This window comes from Orcinus orca, chromosome 6, assembly GCF_937001465.1.
Source record: "Orcinus orca chromosome 6, mOrcOrc1.1, whole genome shotgun sequence".
Taxonomy (NCBI): Eukaryota; Metazoa; Chordata; class Mammalia; order Artiodactyla; family Delphinidae; genus Orcinus; species Orcinus orca.
The window spans coordinates 117,766,056-117,780,215 of NC_064564.1; the positions used below are offsets into that span (position 1 = coordinate 117,766,056).

The window sequence follows — 14,160 nt, forward strand, 5'->3', positions numbered from 1 at the left end:
AGGACGAGCCAGGGGGCCGGGTACTATCATCCCACTCTGTAGCTGGACAGCAGAGGGGGAGCCTGGGGACTTGCCACCTCCACAGGGCGAGAGTGAGGCCCGCACACTGTCGAGGTCGGGATGCCCCAGGATTGTGGAAACTCCCCCAGGAAGCCTGGAGGGCTGGTGCCTGACCACAACCCAAGGGCACCCCAAGGCACAGCTCTGTCTCCGGACGCCCGCTGCCACTTCCTCCGAGGAAGAGCTCCCTTGGCGCGTGGCTTGGGCAGTGGCTTCCTTCCACTTTCTGTGACCTTGGCCGGGATTTTGAGAGCTTCTCCTGTCCTGAGACTGGGGTCAAACACTGGTTTAATGCAGGGGAAGGCCCTGGTCACACTTAAGAAGACAGCCGATCACATCTGTTTACGGTGGAAACATTAATCTTGATTTATTGGAAAAGGATTACAATTATTCCTCTGTTACACAGGTTTAAAATACTTCAAAACACCCTTTCCTGGGCATTACAGTTAAAACGTATGAACGCGCCTACTGGATTTTTAGGAAATGTACCATGTGTCACTCAACATTCTAGTTTTAAAGGCCCTAATGTCCTAGAATCTTTATCACAGGTTTCCTTTGAACCGTTTTCTTCTGCTTTTCGCCCACATGTGTCCGATTATGTAGATGAGGGGGAAAAAATAAAATTACGCCAGAAGAATTTCTGCAAATGCAAGAAGTAATTTTATTGCAATATACCATAGCTAAGTGGTCTGGGGAAAATGGGACACATTTTGACTTCAGTACAAATTACAACAGCTCTGAAGGGTCCAATGGAGGAAAAGATCGACAGAATAAAAGGAGAACTCGGGCAGGATGAGAAATCGAAGTGGAATCACATGACCTAGACAAAACCCACAGGGCGCCCTAGGGCGATGCTCCGACATGGCTTTTCTTTTGACGAGATGAAGGAGAGGGTCGCTGGCAGACGCTGGCATCCTGGGTTCGGAAGAATCTCGAAGCCAGGCTTTTCTTTGGCAACAGCAAGACTCAGTTTCCAGAGGAATCCAGGAAATCCTCGTGGGCGGTGTGTTGTTATTCTTGGGTTGCTCCGCAGTGGTTTCCTCAGCCGGAACCACGGTCCAATGAGGCGGGGTGGGCGGAGAACAGCACCAGAGCTGGGACCTGTCACAGCTCCTCCCGAGGAGGCTGCAAGGGGCCCTGGGGCCTGTCTTGCTTCTCCCATTGTGGAAGGAAAGGGCATTGCACACGGGCAGCTTTTCACAGTAAAGGGATCGCCCTTCCTCGCTGGCCCTGCCAGCCCTCACCCTCGCTCAGGGAGGACCAGTATCAGATGAAGCCCGGCTGGCCCCGAGCGCCTGCGCGGCTGAGACCCGCACCCAGCGCGTTTGCGGATGGAAAAATCCACATCGCTTTCGTGGGGAAAAGGCACCGCTGGCAACCCCGGAGGGACTCCCAGAGTTCATTGCACATGTGTCTGTCTGCTGAGGCTGCAGCAAAGGCGGCCCAGCTGAGGCCACATGCTGCCGCTTCAATTCAGTTCTTGCAACAAACGCAGAAATTAGCACCACAAACGTTCGGCAACAGAATACAATCCGCCATCGTTACACCGTGGACCACGCGGTAAGCGACCATGTGGTGTGTGTGTGTGTGTGTGTGTGTGTGTGTGTTTTCAGATCACAGATGCACGGCCTAAGTTTGGTACCTGGCCTGGGGCGGCTTCACTGCAGTCTGGGAGGAGAACGGGGCCATGGGAGGGAAGGTGACCCGCATTTACCTTAATGTGCTTGGCAAAAACCCGGATGGTGGAGGCAATAGCCAGGATGGAGAAAGATGGGAGAAGGAGGCATGGCAGCTACCCCCAGTGTCACCTTCAAGGAGATCTTAACAGATAGCACCACGAAAGAGAAGTGTAAAAATAAGCACCAATTTTCATTTAATTATCATCTACAGAAAATGTGGTTTCCCTGCCCTGGACATCCTCCCATCAGGCTCTGCAGGAAGAAACATGGAAAAAGGAAGCAATTAAAATTAACTTAAGCCTGCGTTTCCATCTAAGTGCATGTGGAGAAGGCAAAGTATAAAATCCTTTTTTTCTTTTTCTCCCTGTTAAAAAGTAAAACCCAGAGCTAATCAAAGACTTGTCTGAAAGGGGCACCGGCGCCTGCTTTGTAAATGGTGGGGTGAATTCTTGCTGCCCTTGGCAAACTTCTAATTTCTCACACGTCCTTGAGCGGGCAGGGGTGTGGACCACATCCCACGATGGACACCCCACCTGTTTTTTCAATTCTCCCGGTGGGACCAAAGCGGGGTTTACAGGCATGATTGAAAGTCAGGGACACTGTACATTTATGACAATACAATACAAATATTTACTTAAAACTCACAAAAACAAAAGCACCTTTAATCCATCGGAAAGGCACATGCAGGATGACATTGGGCCTGTGAATGGATCTTGTTAAAAACAGAGGCTCTGGAGGGTGAGGCGACCTTTACAAGGCTTGCCTCGGAACAATTTTTGAAGGTCGGGGGAAGTACACATCTTCAAGTTGAATTTTTTCCAAAAAAACAAAACATGATCTCCAAATACTGCAGCCACACCCGGGCCCCTGTGGACTCTCAGTGAACGAGATCCACGGGCTCGGGGGCGAGACGCGTGGGCCCCGTTCCCTTCCCTGGGGAGTGTGGTGTAGACGGAACGGAACTGGAGCAAAGCAGCGGCTGCGGGGCATCTAGGTCATGTGATTCGTCTCCGGGGCCGGGACTCCGGCTCTTTCCCTTTGCTCTCTCTGGGTGTGGAGTGGGCCCGGCGCGGTGGGGAGGGACGAGGGGCCTTCACCGTCCAGGACACCCGCGGGCGGTGCGCTGAGGTCACGAGGTTGCTCTTGGGGCCAGGCTCGCGCGGCTCCTAGCCCACGAAGCAAGCCGGCCCCACTTCAAAGCCAAATTTCTGTGACGCGTCACCAAAGTCGTTGAACATGATGTCCACGATGGGCACTTGCTCCACCTTGGGGGTGTTGATTTCCAGAACGGTCTTCTGATACCCTTTCTTTGTCTGGGGAAGGGGAGGGAGGGGGATGCGGGTCAGCGGGGGCTCCGAGATGAACCAGCCATCCACGCCCGCCACGGCTCCGAAAACCCACCCTCAGCAGGGCGAGCCGTGGGGAGCAGGCGGCGCACCCCAAGACGTCCGCCTCACCCCCCGTCCGGGAGGGGCACAGGAGCGCGCGTAAGGAGGCCGTGCAAGGGTCCGCAGCCCATTTGGACCTGTGTCCCCTCCCCGCCAGGTGGCACATCCACACCAGGGACTCCTTGTTCGAAGATGAGGAAGTCTGAGAATCCCAAGACCGCGACAGCGGATTGCAGGCCCTCCCTGGGGCCATCAGCGGGCTGGACCGCGCTCGGAAGTGAGAGGGATCCGCGTTCACAAGTTCGAGGACAGGGGCCTTACCCGCCCTCAGAGGAGTACTGGGTAAACTGAGGTATGGAGGGACCGGGCGAGCTTGGGGGAGGAGCAACTACTGGGATGAATCAGGCCCTCCCTTGCTCCGACCACCTGTTCCATCCCTGTGAGCATCTGAGTTCACGCTCAGCACCACCCTGGGGGACGTAAGCCCCACGTTTCCGATTAGGAGAGTGAGCCCCAGGAAAGGGACAGAACTGCTCCAGGAGTGGTGTCACCCCTCTGCCGCCCTCCACATCTCCCAGAATACAGGGGGTGAAGGTGCAGGTCCACCCTGGTCAGACAGCACCTACAGCCAACCCTGAGCATTAGGATACTTGTCAGGGAGGCACTGACCCTGTCCCCCATCAATTCCCCCAAGACGAGGGTCCCGGATCCTCGTAGACACGGTCTGCCCACCTGTCTGGGACCAGCAGCCTTCTCCACCTCGCACTGGACCAGGCACATCCTCAGCTGGATCTGGCCCCAGGGAGGCCCTCCCTCCCGTCTTTTCCCCAGCGAGGCATGTCCAGCTGAGGGAGAAGGCAGTGCCTCCCGGGGCCTTGTTCCCCTCCCGTGGGACAGCGTGGGTCCCTCCCTCTGGGGGAGGCCGTGACCATCACCTGTGTGACCACATAAAGCCCCTGGAGCCCTGCATGACCCTGGGGAGGCGCTCAGTAAGTCCAGCTGCTATGAGGCGGCCTTCACTCTCCGGGCGGCAGCTTCCACGACGGCCCCAGCCCCATATCCCCCACGGATCCCTCCCCGGGGGAGCCCACTTGGTGAGGAACAGCCCCTCACGAGGGCACCTTCATGTGACAGCAGCTCAGCAACCTCACGGCACCATTAGGGACAGACTGTGTGTGGCCCCCAGATCCAGGTGGGGGGGCCTTAGCTTACTGTGACGGAGTGGGGAGGCAGAGCCGTTGGGAGCCAATTAGGTCAGAGTGGAGCCTCATGAATGGGACTCGTGCCCCTTTAAGAAACAGCCAGAAAGCTCTTAACCCCGCGTGAAGGCGGCTGTCTGTAACCCGGGGGAGGGCCCTCACCAGAGCCCGTCAGCCGGCGCCCAGCTCAGACATACAGCCTCCAGAACCGTGAGAAACCACTGCTTGTTCTCGACAAGTCCCTGCTCTGCAGTGATTTGTGACGGCAGCTCAAGCAGACGGGAGAGATGCTGGACCACAGCCATGCAGCTACGCTGCCCCCAGAGTCCTGGCCCTCGGAAACTGAGTCAAATGACAGATATTTGTTTTTCTAGGTGCTACCTTTGGGAGGTAATTTGTTACAAGCCATGGATAAGTAATATGCTCTCTGCGGCTCATTTGTCTCCACTGGAACTCCAGGAGGTGGCGAGGATGGAAGGAAGCCTCATGGGGGCAGGGCTCCCGGCCAGGCCTCCACGAAGGCGCCGAGCCTGGGAGAGACCTGCTCTGTGAGCTTCTAGACGTCGCCTCCTGAAGGGCCTCCCTGACCCCGCGAACCTGTCCTCCCCACAGCCCTGCCTTAAGGAGAGCGCTCACTCCTACCCGCAGCAGGCCAGGCTGGAAATGCTTTAAAGCCAGGACTCGCACTTACGAGCCGACGTGCGTCCCCTCGGGAGCTCGTTAGCACTACCGGCTCTGGTCCCTCCCAGAGATGGGATTCAGGAGGCCTAGGGTGGATGCAGCGTCTGCCTGGTTTAGACGCAGCTCGGGCAATTCGGACACACGTGAGTCACGGCCATCCCCTGAGCGACACTGTCTGAAGGACCTGCTCTGGCGGCCAGGAGCTCAAGGGCACAGATGCTACGAGCTTCCAACACGGGGTCCCCAGAGAGGATGCCCAGCCACGCCCCTGCAGGATGGAGCCCTGGGAGGAAGCTGAGCCCTCGCCCTCTCTCGGCCAGTCCAGCGAGGAGGGGCCAGAGTCCACCCTGCCTGCCCCAGCTCTACCCCCTCACTGGTCCGACAACCACCCAGCAGGGACTCAAGTGAGACGTCTGGGCTGGCCTCCCGTGAGCCGCTGCTGTCACGGGGAGCTGTGCGGCCTCGGCCACAGGCGGCCTGAGCCTCGTGCACCCGTGAGCTGGGCAGCCCAGCCTTCTCCTTCCCCACGGGGAGTGGGGCAAACAGCCCTTGGCAGGGCCGGCGCCCGTCTCTTCCGCCCACAAGGGACGGTGGCGCGTGCTCAGCTGGCAGGGTGACTTCTCTCGGATTGATGGGCCCCAGAGCTCCGACGATCAGAGCGCTTAGCGGGGGCATCTGTAAGCTGTAAGCCGCCGTGCGCACACCGCTCCATTACCCCGTCGTTCCTGAGGCATTAATAACCATTATGGGCTGGCAATGGCCCCCGGGGGTGCGCAGAGCTGCACAAGCAAGGGGATTTATGTGGCATGGCTCCTTGGGCCTCCTGCCCGGTCATCTGTGCTCCTCCACAGGGCCGGCCCTGCTCAGTGGCCCACCCATGAGGCTACAGGGCCGCACCGTGCCAGCGTCCGAATCCCAGTGTCCTTGGCCCTTATTTTTTTATTTTTTTTTAAATAGATTTATTTTATTTATTTATTTTTGGCTGCATTGGGTCTTTGTTGCTGCGCACGGGCTTTTCTCTAGTTGCAGCGAGCAGGGGCTACTCTTTGTTGCGGTGCGCAGGCTTCTAATTGCGGTGACTTCTCTTGTGGAGCACGGGCTCTAGGCGCACAGGCTTCAGTAGTTGCACGTGGGCTCAGTAGTTGTGGCATGCAGGCTCTAGAGCGCAGGCTCAGTAGTTGTGGCGCACAGGCTTAGTTGCTCCGCGGCATGTGGGATCTTCCCGGACCAGGGCTCAAACCCGTGTCCTCTGTATTGGCAGCCGGATTCTTAACCACTGCGCCACCAGGGAAGCCCTGGCCCTTATCACCATGTGAATCAAGCAGCCCCCCCCAACCCCCGCCCCGGGGGAGGCAGCTAGCACGCATTCCTTCAGGCCTCCTGCAGGATTACCTGGGAGGGATGTGACTTTTCAAACTGTGGCTGAACTTCCGGTGGGCAGCGGAGTTGGGTGGGGTGAGCAGGCGCTGACCGTTCCAGGCCGTTCTTCAGAAGTGCCCCTATGCCCCACCTCCATGCTCTGCTGGGCCCAACCCTCCCCGGAATCCCCTCCCCTGCCTGAAGGAACGTGGGCCCATGTCCTCCATCAACAGGATTATTCTGTCTAGAGTCATGATCTCTCCACCTCCTCAAAGGCAACATCTTTTCCAGAAGTAAAAATGTCAAGCGCCAAATCCAGATATTCCCATGATGCTAAGTCTTGCCTCTGCATTGGCGATGCCCAGAGGACCACTACAGAGCTCAGAAATGACTGCCAGGATTCCTGGCGTCGGGGCAGAAAATTGGATCGGTGCTGTTGATTTTCTCAAGGAGAAGCTCACGGTCGGGAGTCCCGTGGATCTCAGCTGCGGAGCTCCTGGGCAGCAGGGCTGACTTCTTTGGGTGGAGGCGAAGGAGCCCGGTCCTTCCAGCCTTCTGAGCGATCCCCAAATCTTTGACTGTCCTTCCCGTAGAATGGCAGTTTTGTTCCCCGGGGCGCATGTGGCCATGTCTGGAGGAACTTCTGGTTGTCACAGCTGAGTGGGTAGAGGATCTAGCTGGTCAAGTCCAGGAATTCTGCTCAATATCCTACAGTGCACAGGACCCTTCTACTCCCCTGCCACACCCACACACAGCAAAGAATCATCCGGCCCCAAAGGCTGAGAAACTCTGGTCTAGAACCAGCTTTTCTCTGCATGCCTTAAGGGAAGAGAACAGGAATGACAGGTGGAAATAATGGGCAAACGGGTTCCAGCTCATTTCTCAGAAGAGCTTCCTAACACTGAGACTTCAGAACCGTGGCCTGGGCTGACTCAGGAGGTAGTGAGCTCCCCGTTGATGGAGGCATTCAAGGTGCAGCTATGCCAGGAAGGGACTGTGGTGGGAAGAATGCTGGGGTGGGAATTAGGAGATTCAGCTCTGCCACACCCTGAGGGTCTTGGCAGGTCACTCACAAAATAAAGCGAAGACCCTGATGAGTGGTTCTCACCCAGGAGTGGGGAGTGCTCCTCGTGCCCTGGGTGCATGGATGCTGGTGATGTCCTGAAAGGCTCAAGCAATGGGCAGCTGCCCCAGATGCTGACAGCACACCCACGTCATCAGGAGACGTTGGGCCAGAGGGAGAGGACTTTGGATTGCAGGATTAAGGAGGGTCCGAGCCTGCCCTGTACTGGGAACCTGCAGAGCCGGGAGGTCAGGTTCTGAGTTCGACAGCAGTACTGGAAACTTCTGGGCAGGGAGCTTCGAGAGGAAGAGGCATGGGGCACTTGAATCTTCCCAGGAAGCTCTCAAGAGTGCAGGAGGCTTCTGAGCTGCATTAGGGGGCCAGGGGCCTCTGCCTTTTCACCCCAGTCGGTTCTTCACAAGATACATTCTCCCAGCATCCCTTCCAGGGAACGGTCTCTCTTCCAGAAAACCAGTCTGCACGCTTTACCAGATGACACGTATGGGGCCACCCAGAGTGTTTCCCTTTCTGCCGTGGAAGCCAAGGAGCTCCAAGCCCCGTCCCAGGCTCTGCCTCTGCTCTACGAGAGTCCCTGTTTCTCCTCACACCTCCACCGTGACTGCCTTGTGCCTGTGAGCCCGTGTTGCCTAAAACAATCACAGGAACAGGGATTCTTCTGGGGCTCACGGCAGCTGAGCACGGCTCTGAGGTCGTTTTAGGCACGTTCCCCCTGGAACAGCCCTGTGACGCGGTGCTGTTATAACTTCTGTTTGTAGAAGACAGACGTGAGGGATGACTTTACCCGGTGCCTCACGGCCTTCTGGGAGCAGCTTGGCGTCTGCGTCAGGAACGTGAACACATGCTGGACGGCTGAGGCTTCCGGATGCTTCTGGATCTCTTTCCACAGGGAACTGCATCCCTATCTGACCTTAAACAGGGACCAGTTCTGCGCATTCCATGGGCAGGTCTGAAGGACTGACCGTCACCAGTCCCAGGGGCCAGGGCAGCGTGGAGGGGAGGCCGCCCTTCCGGGCACCCTGGCCCCATGCCTGCCCTGCACTCACCTCTAGCCCCAAGGAATCCCTTGGGGGTTATAACTGGATCCTTTTGTAGGGAGAAGGACTGGAGCTTCCCACAGCTGAAGGGTCCATCCCAGTCGCAGCGGGGCAGCCAGGGAGCAGGCAGGACGTGAACTTGGATCCACCCGAGTCCTGCCCTCAGCGGCTACTAGCGACCCAGTGGGTCAGCGCTGCCCTCCCACTTTCCTGCCTTGCAGGGCCATCCAGACACTCTGGCTTGGCCAAGTAGCCAGACCACCTCAGCAGGCCTTAGGGAGAACCCTCAGATCCCACACACACGCCCCGAAAGCACAGGACAGGAACGCCCAGCGGGGAAGATGGACGCACAGGCAGGAGCACTGGCTGCTCACGAGCACGCAGAGGCAGCTCAGTGCCCGGGACACCTGTGACCAGCTCTGATACGTGTCCTGGCCACTCTGTACAACAAGGGTGTTGGAGCCAAGTGGTGAAACCTTCTGGAACCAGGAAGAACCAGAAGGGACTGCACATGGTTCCCTCAATGTGGAAATCCACGGGAAGGGCCCTGACCGGAACTGGGGCCTGGGAATTAGCGAAGAGCTTTCCCGACCTCGAGACCAGAGGCACAGTGCCTTCCAGAGGAGAGTGTCCACAGGCGCCGGCACCGCGAAACTGGCCCTGGACACTAAGTGTCCCCCAAGGGAGCCAGGCTGGGTGGGAGGCCTCGGGCAGGGTCTCTGGGGAGCAGGTGGTGAGAGGCCGGGAGTCTGATGTCAGATGTGACACTAAGACCCGCAGAGGCGGTGCTTCCTGCTGACACCCCCATCTCCAGTCCTGGAAAGGGCACAGGAGGGACACGACCGAGGGTGTCACCAGGACTGGGCCCCGTGCACGGCCCAGGACAGGAGGATGCAGCTCGGACCCGGGCTGCCCAGGGCAGACGCAGCCCCGGGAGGCACAGTCGAGGGGCTGACCCTGGCAAGCGCAGGGGCCGGGGGCCGAAGAGCGAAGCAACCCCAGGCCTGACTGGCTTCTCGGGCCTGAGCAGAACGTCCTTCCCAGAGGGCGGCACAGGGTCCAGGGAGGTGACCCAGCGAGGGCCGGGGGTGTCACAAGGGCTGACACTGTCAATGCCCTCTGAGTCTGCAGGACACGTCCCAGCATGGCCACACTCCCAGGAGCAAACTCAGACTCAGCTCCGGACATTCCCCAAAAAGGAGGCGTCTCGACTTCCGCATCGGACCAAGAACGCTCCACGTCACAGCAGGCACGGGATCAGGGACCCCGGTCGGCCTTTGCCATCAGGTCTCAGCGTGGCCTTCCCGACCCCAGCTCCGCGGGAAGGTCCCCACCGCTGGCCTGGGGATTCCACGTCCGCCAGCCACGGTCAGTGGCACCGTGCCTGGGCCCTCGCTGCGCACAGGGCCCGGCACACGGTAGGTGCCCGAGAAGTTCGTGGTGTCCGAATGACCTGCGTGAGGCACCGACGGACGCCGTCCCCCATCCCCCCCCGCCCCAGGCAGGGCTGCGGGCGACACTCACAGCGCAGCCGTCCACCAGGGCGCGAATGTAGGGGCTGTTATCGTAGGACATCTCCTCATCGTTGGAGCCCAGGAAGCGCATGGCCTTGTCGTAGCTGCCCGTGGCGGCGTCCTGCCAGGCGACCGACTGGTAGCAGTTGTAGGTGATGTTCTGGTGGGCGGAGGCGCTGAGCAGGCGCAGGAAGGTCATCTGGACCACGCCCACGGGGTTGCCTTCCGTGTCCACGTAGGAGAGCTGCAGGGGCACAAGAAGGGGCGCTCAGCAGGGAGGGCACACAGGCTGCGCAGAGCCCCTCGTCCACACGGCCGGGGCTTCCAGAGCTTCAGCCACTCGCTGTCTCCTCTGGTCACCTGGGCCACGCCCAGAGCCCCGCCTGGAAACCTGCTGCACGCCCGGGCCCCGGGCCCCAGGCCAGCATGCGCTGGGCTCTCTGGGGGGTTCCCTGGAACACTGTGAACCACGCCTCATTCCTTTCAGGGACCTAGATAACCCGCCCACTCTACTTTACCTGGTTGGTCCCTACTCAGCCTCCAGGGTTCAGCTCATGTGCCTCTGCCTCCAGGAAGCCTGCCAAGGTTAGGTGCCCTCACCCACCTTGGCCCGGTTCAGTGTCCATCTTTCCTACTGGCTGTCAGGCCCTCCACACCAGCACTGGACTCCTGTGTCAGAGGCACCTGGGGCCTGGTCTGCAGCCCTCCCTGGACCATGAGTACCCTGAGGGCATGAGCTTGGCATGTACATCCCTGTCACTGTGCCCCGATGCCGGAGGAAAAACGGTGCTTGTTAGATTATGCTAATACATGAAAACCACTGGCTAATCTCTGTGACGTACAAGGACCTGGCTGGGGCCATGAGAATTGGAGACAGGAAGGGCAGGTGGCTTCGGGGAGGAAGGGGCCTGAGGCATGGGGTCTTGGCCAGCAGACAGGAAGGCTGGCCTGTGAGAGGGTCACAGGACATACGGCCAAGACCCAGAAGCCTGGAGGGACCAGGCAGCATCGTGGAGGCACAGGGGAGAGGCCCTTCTTGCCCCTGCCCGGGCATGGAATCCAGTGGAAAGCAGAGTGGGCCGTGCCGTGGCCTGGGGTGGTCAGCCCACACTGAGCGGGCAGTCCGGGGCGCTCTGGCGGCAGGAGCCTCGCTGAAAGCCCCGCTCTCTGCCAGCAAACCCAGGGCAGCACTGGGAGACAGTGTTGGTCCTCCAGTGGCTTCGCAGCATTGCAGGTCGGATGCACGCGGGGCTGAGAGCTCAGCCGGGCGCGGCCAGTGCCAGGCGTCCCGAGAGACGGATCGGTTTCCGCGTCTTCTAAACTGCAGCTTTCTGAGCTGCTGGACACAGCAGGGGCGGGGGCGGTCCTTAGCCCCTGGGACGAGGCGGCTCTCTCCTCTCCCTGAAGGCCCTCAGCGTGAGAGGCCAGGCTCTCCTCACACACCCAGCAGAGCAGGGTGGCCCATCACGTCTCCCCGTCAGACGACGCACAGACGGACGTCAGCATCTGAGACCCGCGTTTCTCCTCCCTGCTCTGTCTCGGACCCTAGCCCCCAGCCTACCCTAAGAGAGCCGTCCTGAACACACGAGCGAGAATTTAAGCCGATATTGTGCACGTATGTATAGAGATGTCTATACAGTTAGAGCTGAAGGCGGTGAGCCAGGCCTGGGATCCTGCCCTTGCCGCCGGAGCGGGGGGAGCGCAGAGCTGCTGGCCAGCTCCCCACACAGCCACCAGACACCGACTTCCAGCCGGACCTTGAGGAGGGAGAGTGAATACCAACCGCAGTCTGGGCCATTGGCTGTTCCTCCTGGACGGAAGGCGACTGACTGTAGGGAGGACGCATGCGCAGAGAGAGGCGGGCAGTGCTGGACGCAGAAGGACCTGAAGCCCCCAGTGCCGGGCAGGTGGAGGATGACAGGCACGGCCAAGCCCCGCCCCACGATGGAGTCCCAGAGCCCCGTCATGAGGCCCCGCCCTCCCGGCGGGAAGCAGCTCTGCAGTATCACCTTCACGTGGGGCGCCCAGGGCAGCCGGCCCAGAAAAGCACCTCTTTCTTCAGGGAGGGACCTGTATTTATGCCCTGTCCACTCTGATGGTCACAGGCTGCTAGAAATGATGCAGCAGGAAAATGCCAAAGATGCGGTGATGTTTCCCCTAGACTGTCCCTTCACCTCCATCCTTGGTCAACTGTTTGTGAAACAGGACCCAAGCAGCAGACAGGCTCTGGGCTGGTGGCTGAAAGTGGGTGTTCTCTACCTGCTTCCACAGAGCAACGGGGTGGGTGTGTGGGGCCCTGTCTGGAGAAGGCCACCAGCACGGCTGCAGAAAGGACCACGGCCCCGGCTCCTCCTGACTCCCGCGCCCCCCACCCCCCCACCTCTATCCACCCGGCTCAAGGGCCCCGGGCACTGCCTCCCCGAGTGGGCGTCCACTTCAGGTCCTTCTGCCTGCCAGTGGCTCCTTCCCGAGGATAGCACCGAGGAGGTGAAGGAGAGAAGAAACAGCAGGAGAAAAAGGGGGTGAGGGTGCCGGAGGTCCCCACACAGAGACGAGAGGAAGTCCCCTGACGTGGCAAGGTGAGCGCAAACCTTCAGTATCTGGAAAGAGCCGCAGTGGCTGGGAATCAGGGCTACGGGCCGTGAGATATTAATTGAGCACGAGTACCCCCGGGCCTAGGAACGGGGGGTCCCCAAGTGCAGCGGGCAGAGGCCGCTGGAAGGCCCTACTCTGAGTCCTGGGGGAACGTGGCCCTGGGACCCCCCGGGGAGCCAACTGAGGGCAGAGGGTCGGGCCCGCAAGTCGTGGACCCGAGAGCTGGCTTCTGAGTGAGAAGGACGTCCTTCAAGGATGGCCCAGGTGGGACACTAGCCGAAGAGTGAACGCAGGAAGCAAAGGGGGCTCTCGTGGCACCTGCAACGCGGCCACATCTGGAACCTAGTCCTTGAACTTGCCGGGAAGGGAGCACAGAACTCTGCACTTGATTCCGGAAACGGGCCCAAATCAAAACTCCCGAGATGCTCGGGGAAAACACCCTGCCGCGTGGCAGCCGTCGCCGGCCCCATAGGATCGGGTCCAAATGGCCTCGGCCTCTATACCGGCTAGAAAAGCATCACATCCAGAACTTTAGAGGGATGCCCGTTGCCTTTCACCTCCGGGATGGCCTATTCAAGATTGGCTCCCCAGAAGTTAACACAGGGACCAGCACGGTCGCGGGCGATGCCGCGGAGAAGCCCAGGGTCCCGTCGGCAACCGGAATGGCCCCTCGGGCCCCAGCCACAGCAGGGGCAGGGCACAAGTAGGACGGATCCTGGAAAGAACTGGATGGTTTAATGGTCCAGGACCCACTTCCTCCAAGCTGCCCGCTAGGACTTAGCAAAATAAACCCTCCACTCCTGGTGTCTCTGGTCTCAACTCCTGGCGGCACCCAGCGGGGGCTCTGAATGCCAGCTTCGTGTCCTCCACCCGAAGAGACAACCAACCATTCAGCTGCTCCCGGCTACAGTGAACCCTCGTCAGCGTGGCAGGAGGGGCCGGCCCGCGTCTGGCGGTCGTGGCCGTGGAGCAGTTTGGCCAGAGGGCGAGAGCAGGTGCGGCGCTGGGGGCGATTAGTCCCATGCAGAGCCGAGCCAGGCCGTGCCGCAAGCAGACAGCCCCGTGGCCACTTACCAGGGACCCTCGCTTGTACTGACTGTACCAGGTGGAGGGCTGCTCTTTGGGCCAGCGGGCCATTTTACTCTGCAAGATACGAAACGGGTGGGTTTAACGGACACTGCACACGAGTCGAAGGCCGTCTTACCAGTTTGCCACGCTTGAATTCACTGAACCAGGAACCCGGGTTTTCTTTGGGCCAAGAAGTGATTCTGGCCTAAACATCGAGGCGGGAGGTGGGGAGGGAGAGAAACAGAGAGAACGACAGTGTTACTTCTGCCTTCACGAGAAATGCTCCCACGTCCTGCACACACGCCTTCTCCCCGCCCAAGCGGGCCTGCGTCCTGCCCTCACGGAGATGCAAGATGGCCTCCTGGGAGAAGATCCCTTAGGTGCACCTAACTCCCCCAGAGCTGGGCACTCGCTCCAGCATGGACCCCTGACCATGATGGGGACGGGGGAGCCCTGGTGCCTTCCAGGCGCAAGCACCTGCTTCACGTGCAGGGCCACA

General features: G+C 59.7%; 1 protein-coding gene across 6 annotated transcripts in view; it reads right to left on the reverse strand.

Moving 5' to 3' along the window:
- Nucleotides 1-401: 401 nt before the first annotated feature.
- The window catches only part of COL5A1 (collagen type V alpha 1 chain), a 155,401-nt gene continuing 141,642 nt past the window's right edge, over nt 402-14,160 (reverse strand). For 3 of the 6 annotated variants that reach the window (XM_033415356.2, XM_004285013.3, XM_049711442.1), the window contains exons 64-66: nt 13,798-13,866; nt 10,009-10,242; nt 402-3,052 (exon numbers count right to left, since the gene is read on the reverse strand). In XM_033415356.2, coding sequence (XP_033271247.1) covers nt 2,906-3,052; nt 10,009-10,242; nt 13,798-13,866 — 450 coding nt within the window. In that variant the 3' untranslated portion in view covers nt 402-2,905. Of the gene's footprint in view, nt 3,053-10,008; nt 10,243-11,781; nt 13,867-14,160 lie in introns of those variants that run through there. The other 3 variants (XM_012538721.3, XR_007478108.1, XR_007478109.1) reach the window with 3 other exon arrangements.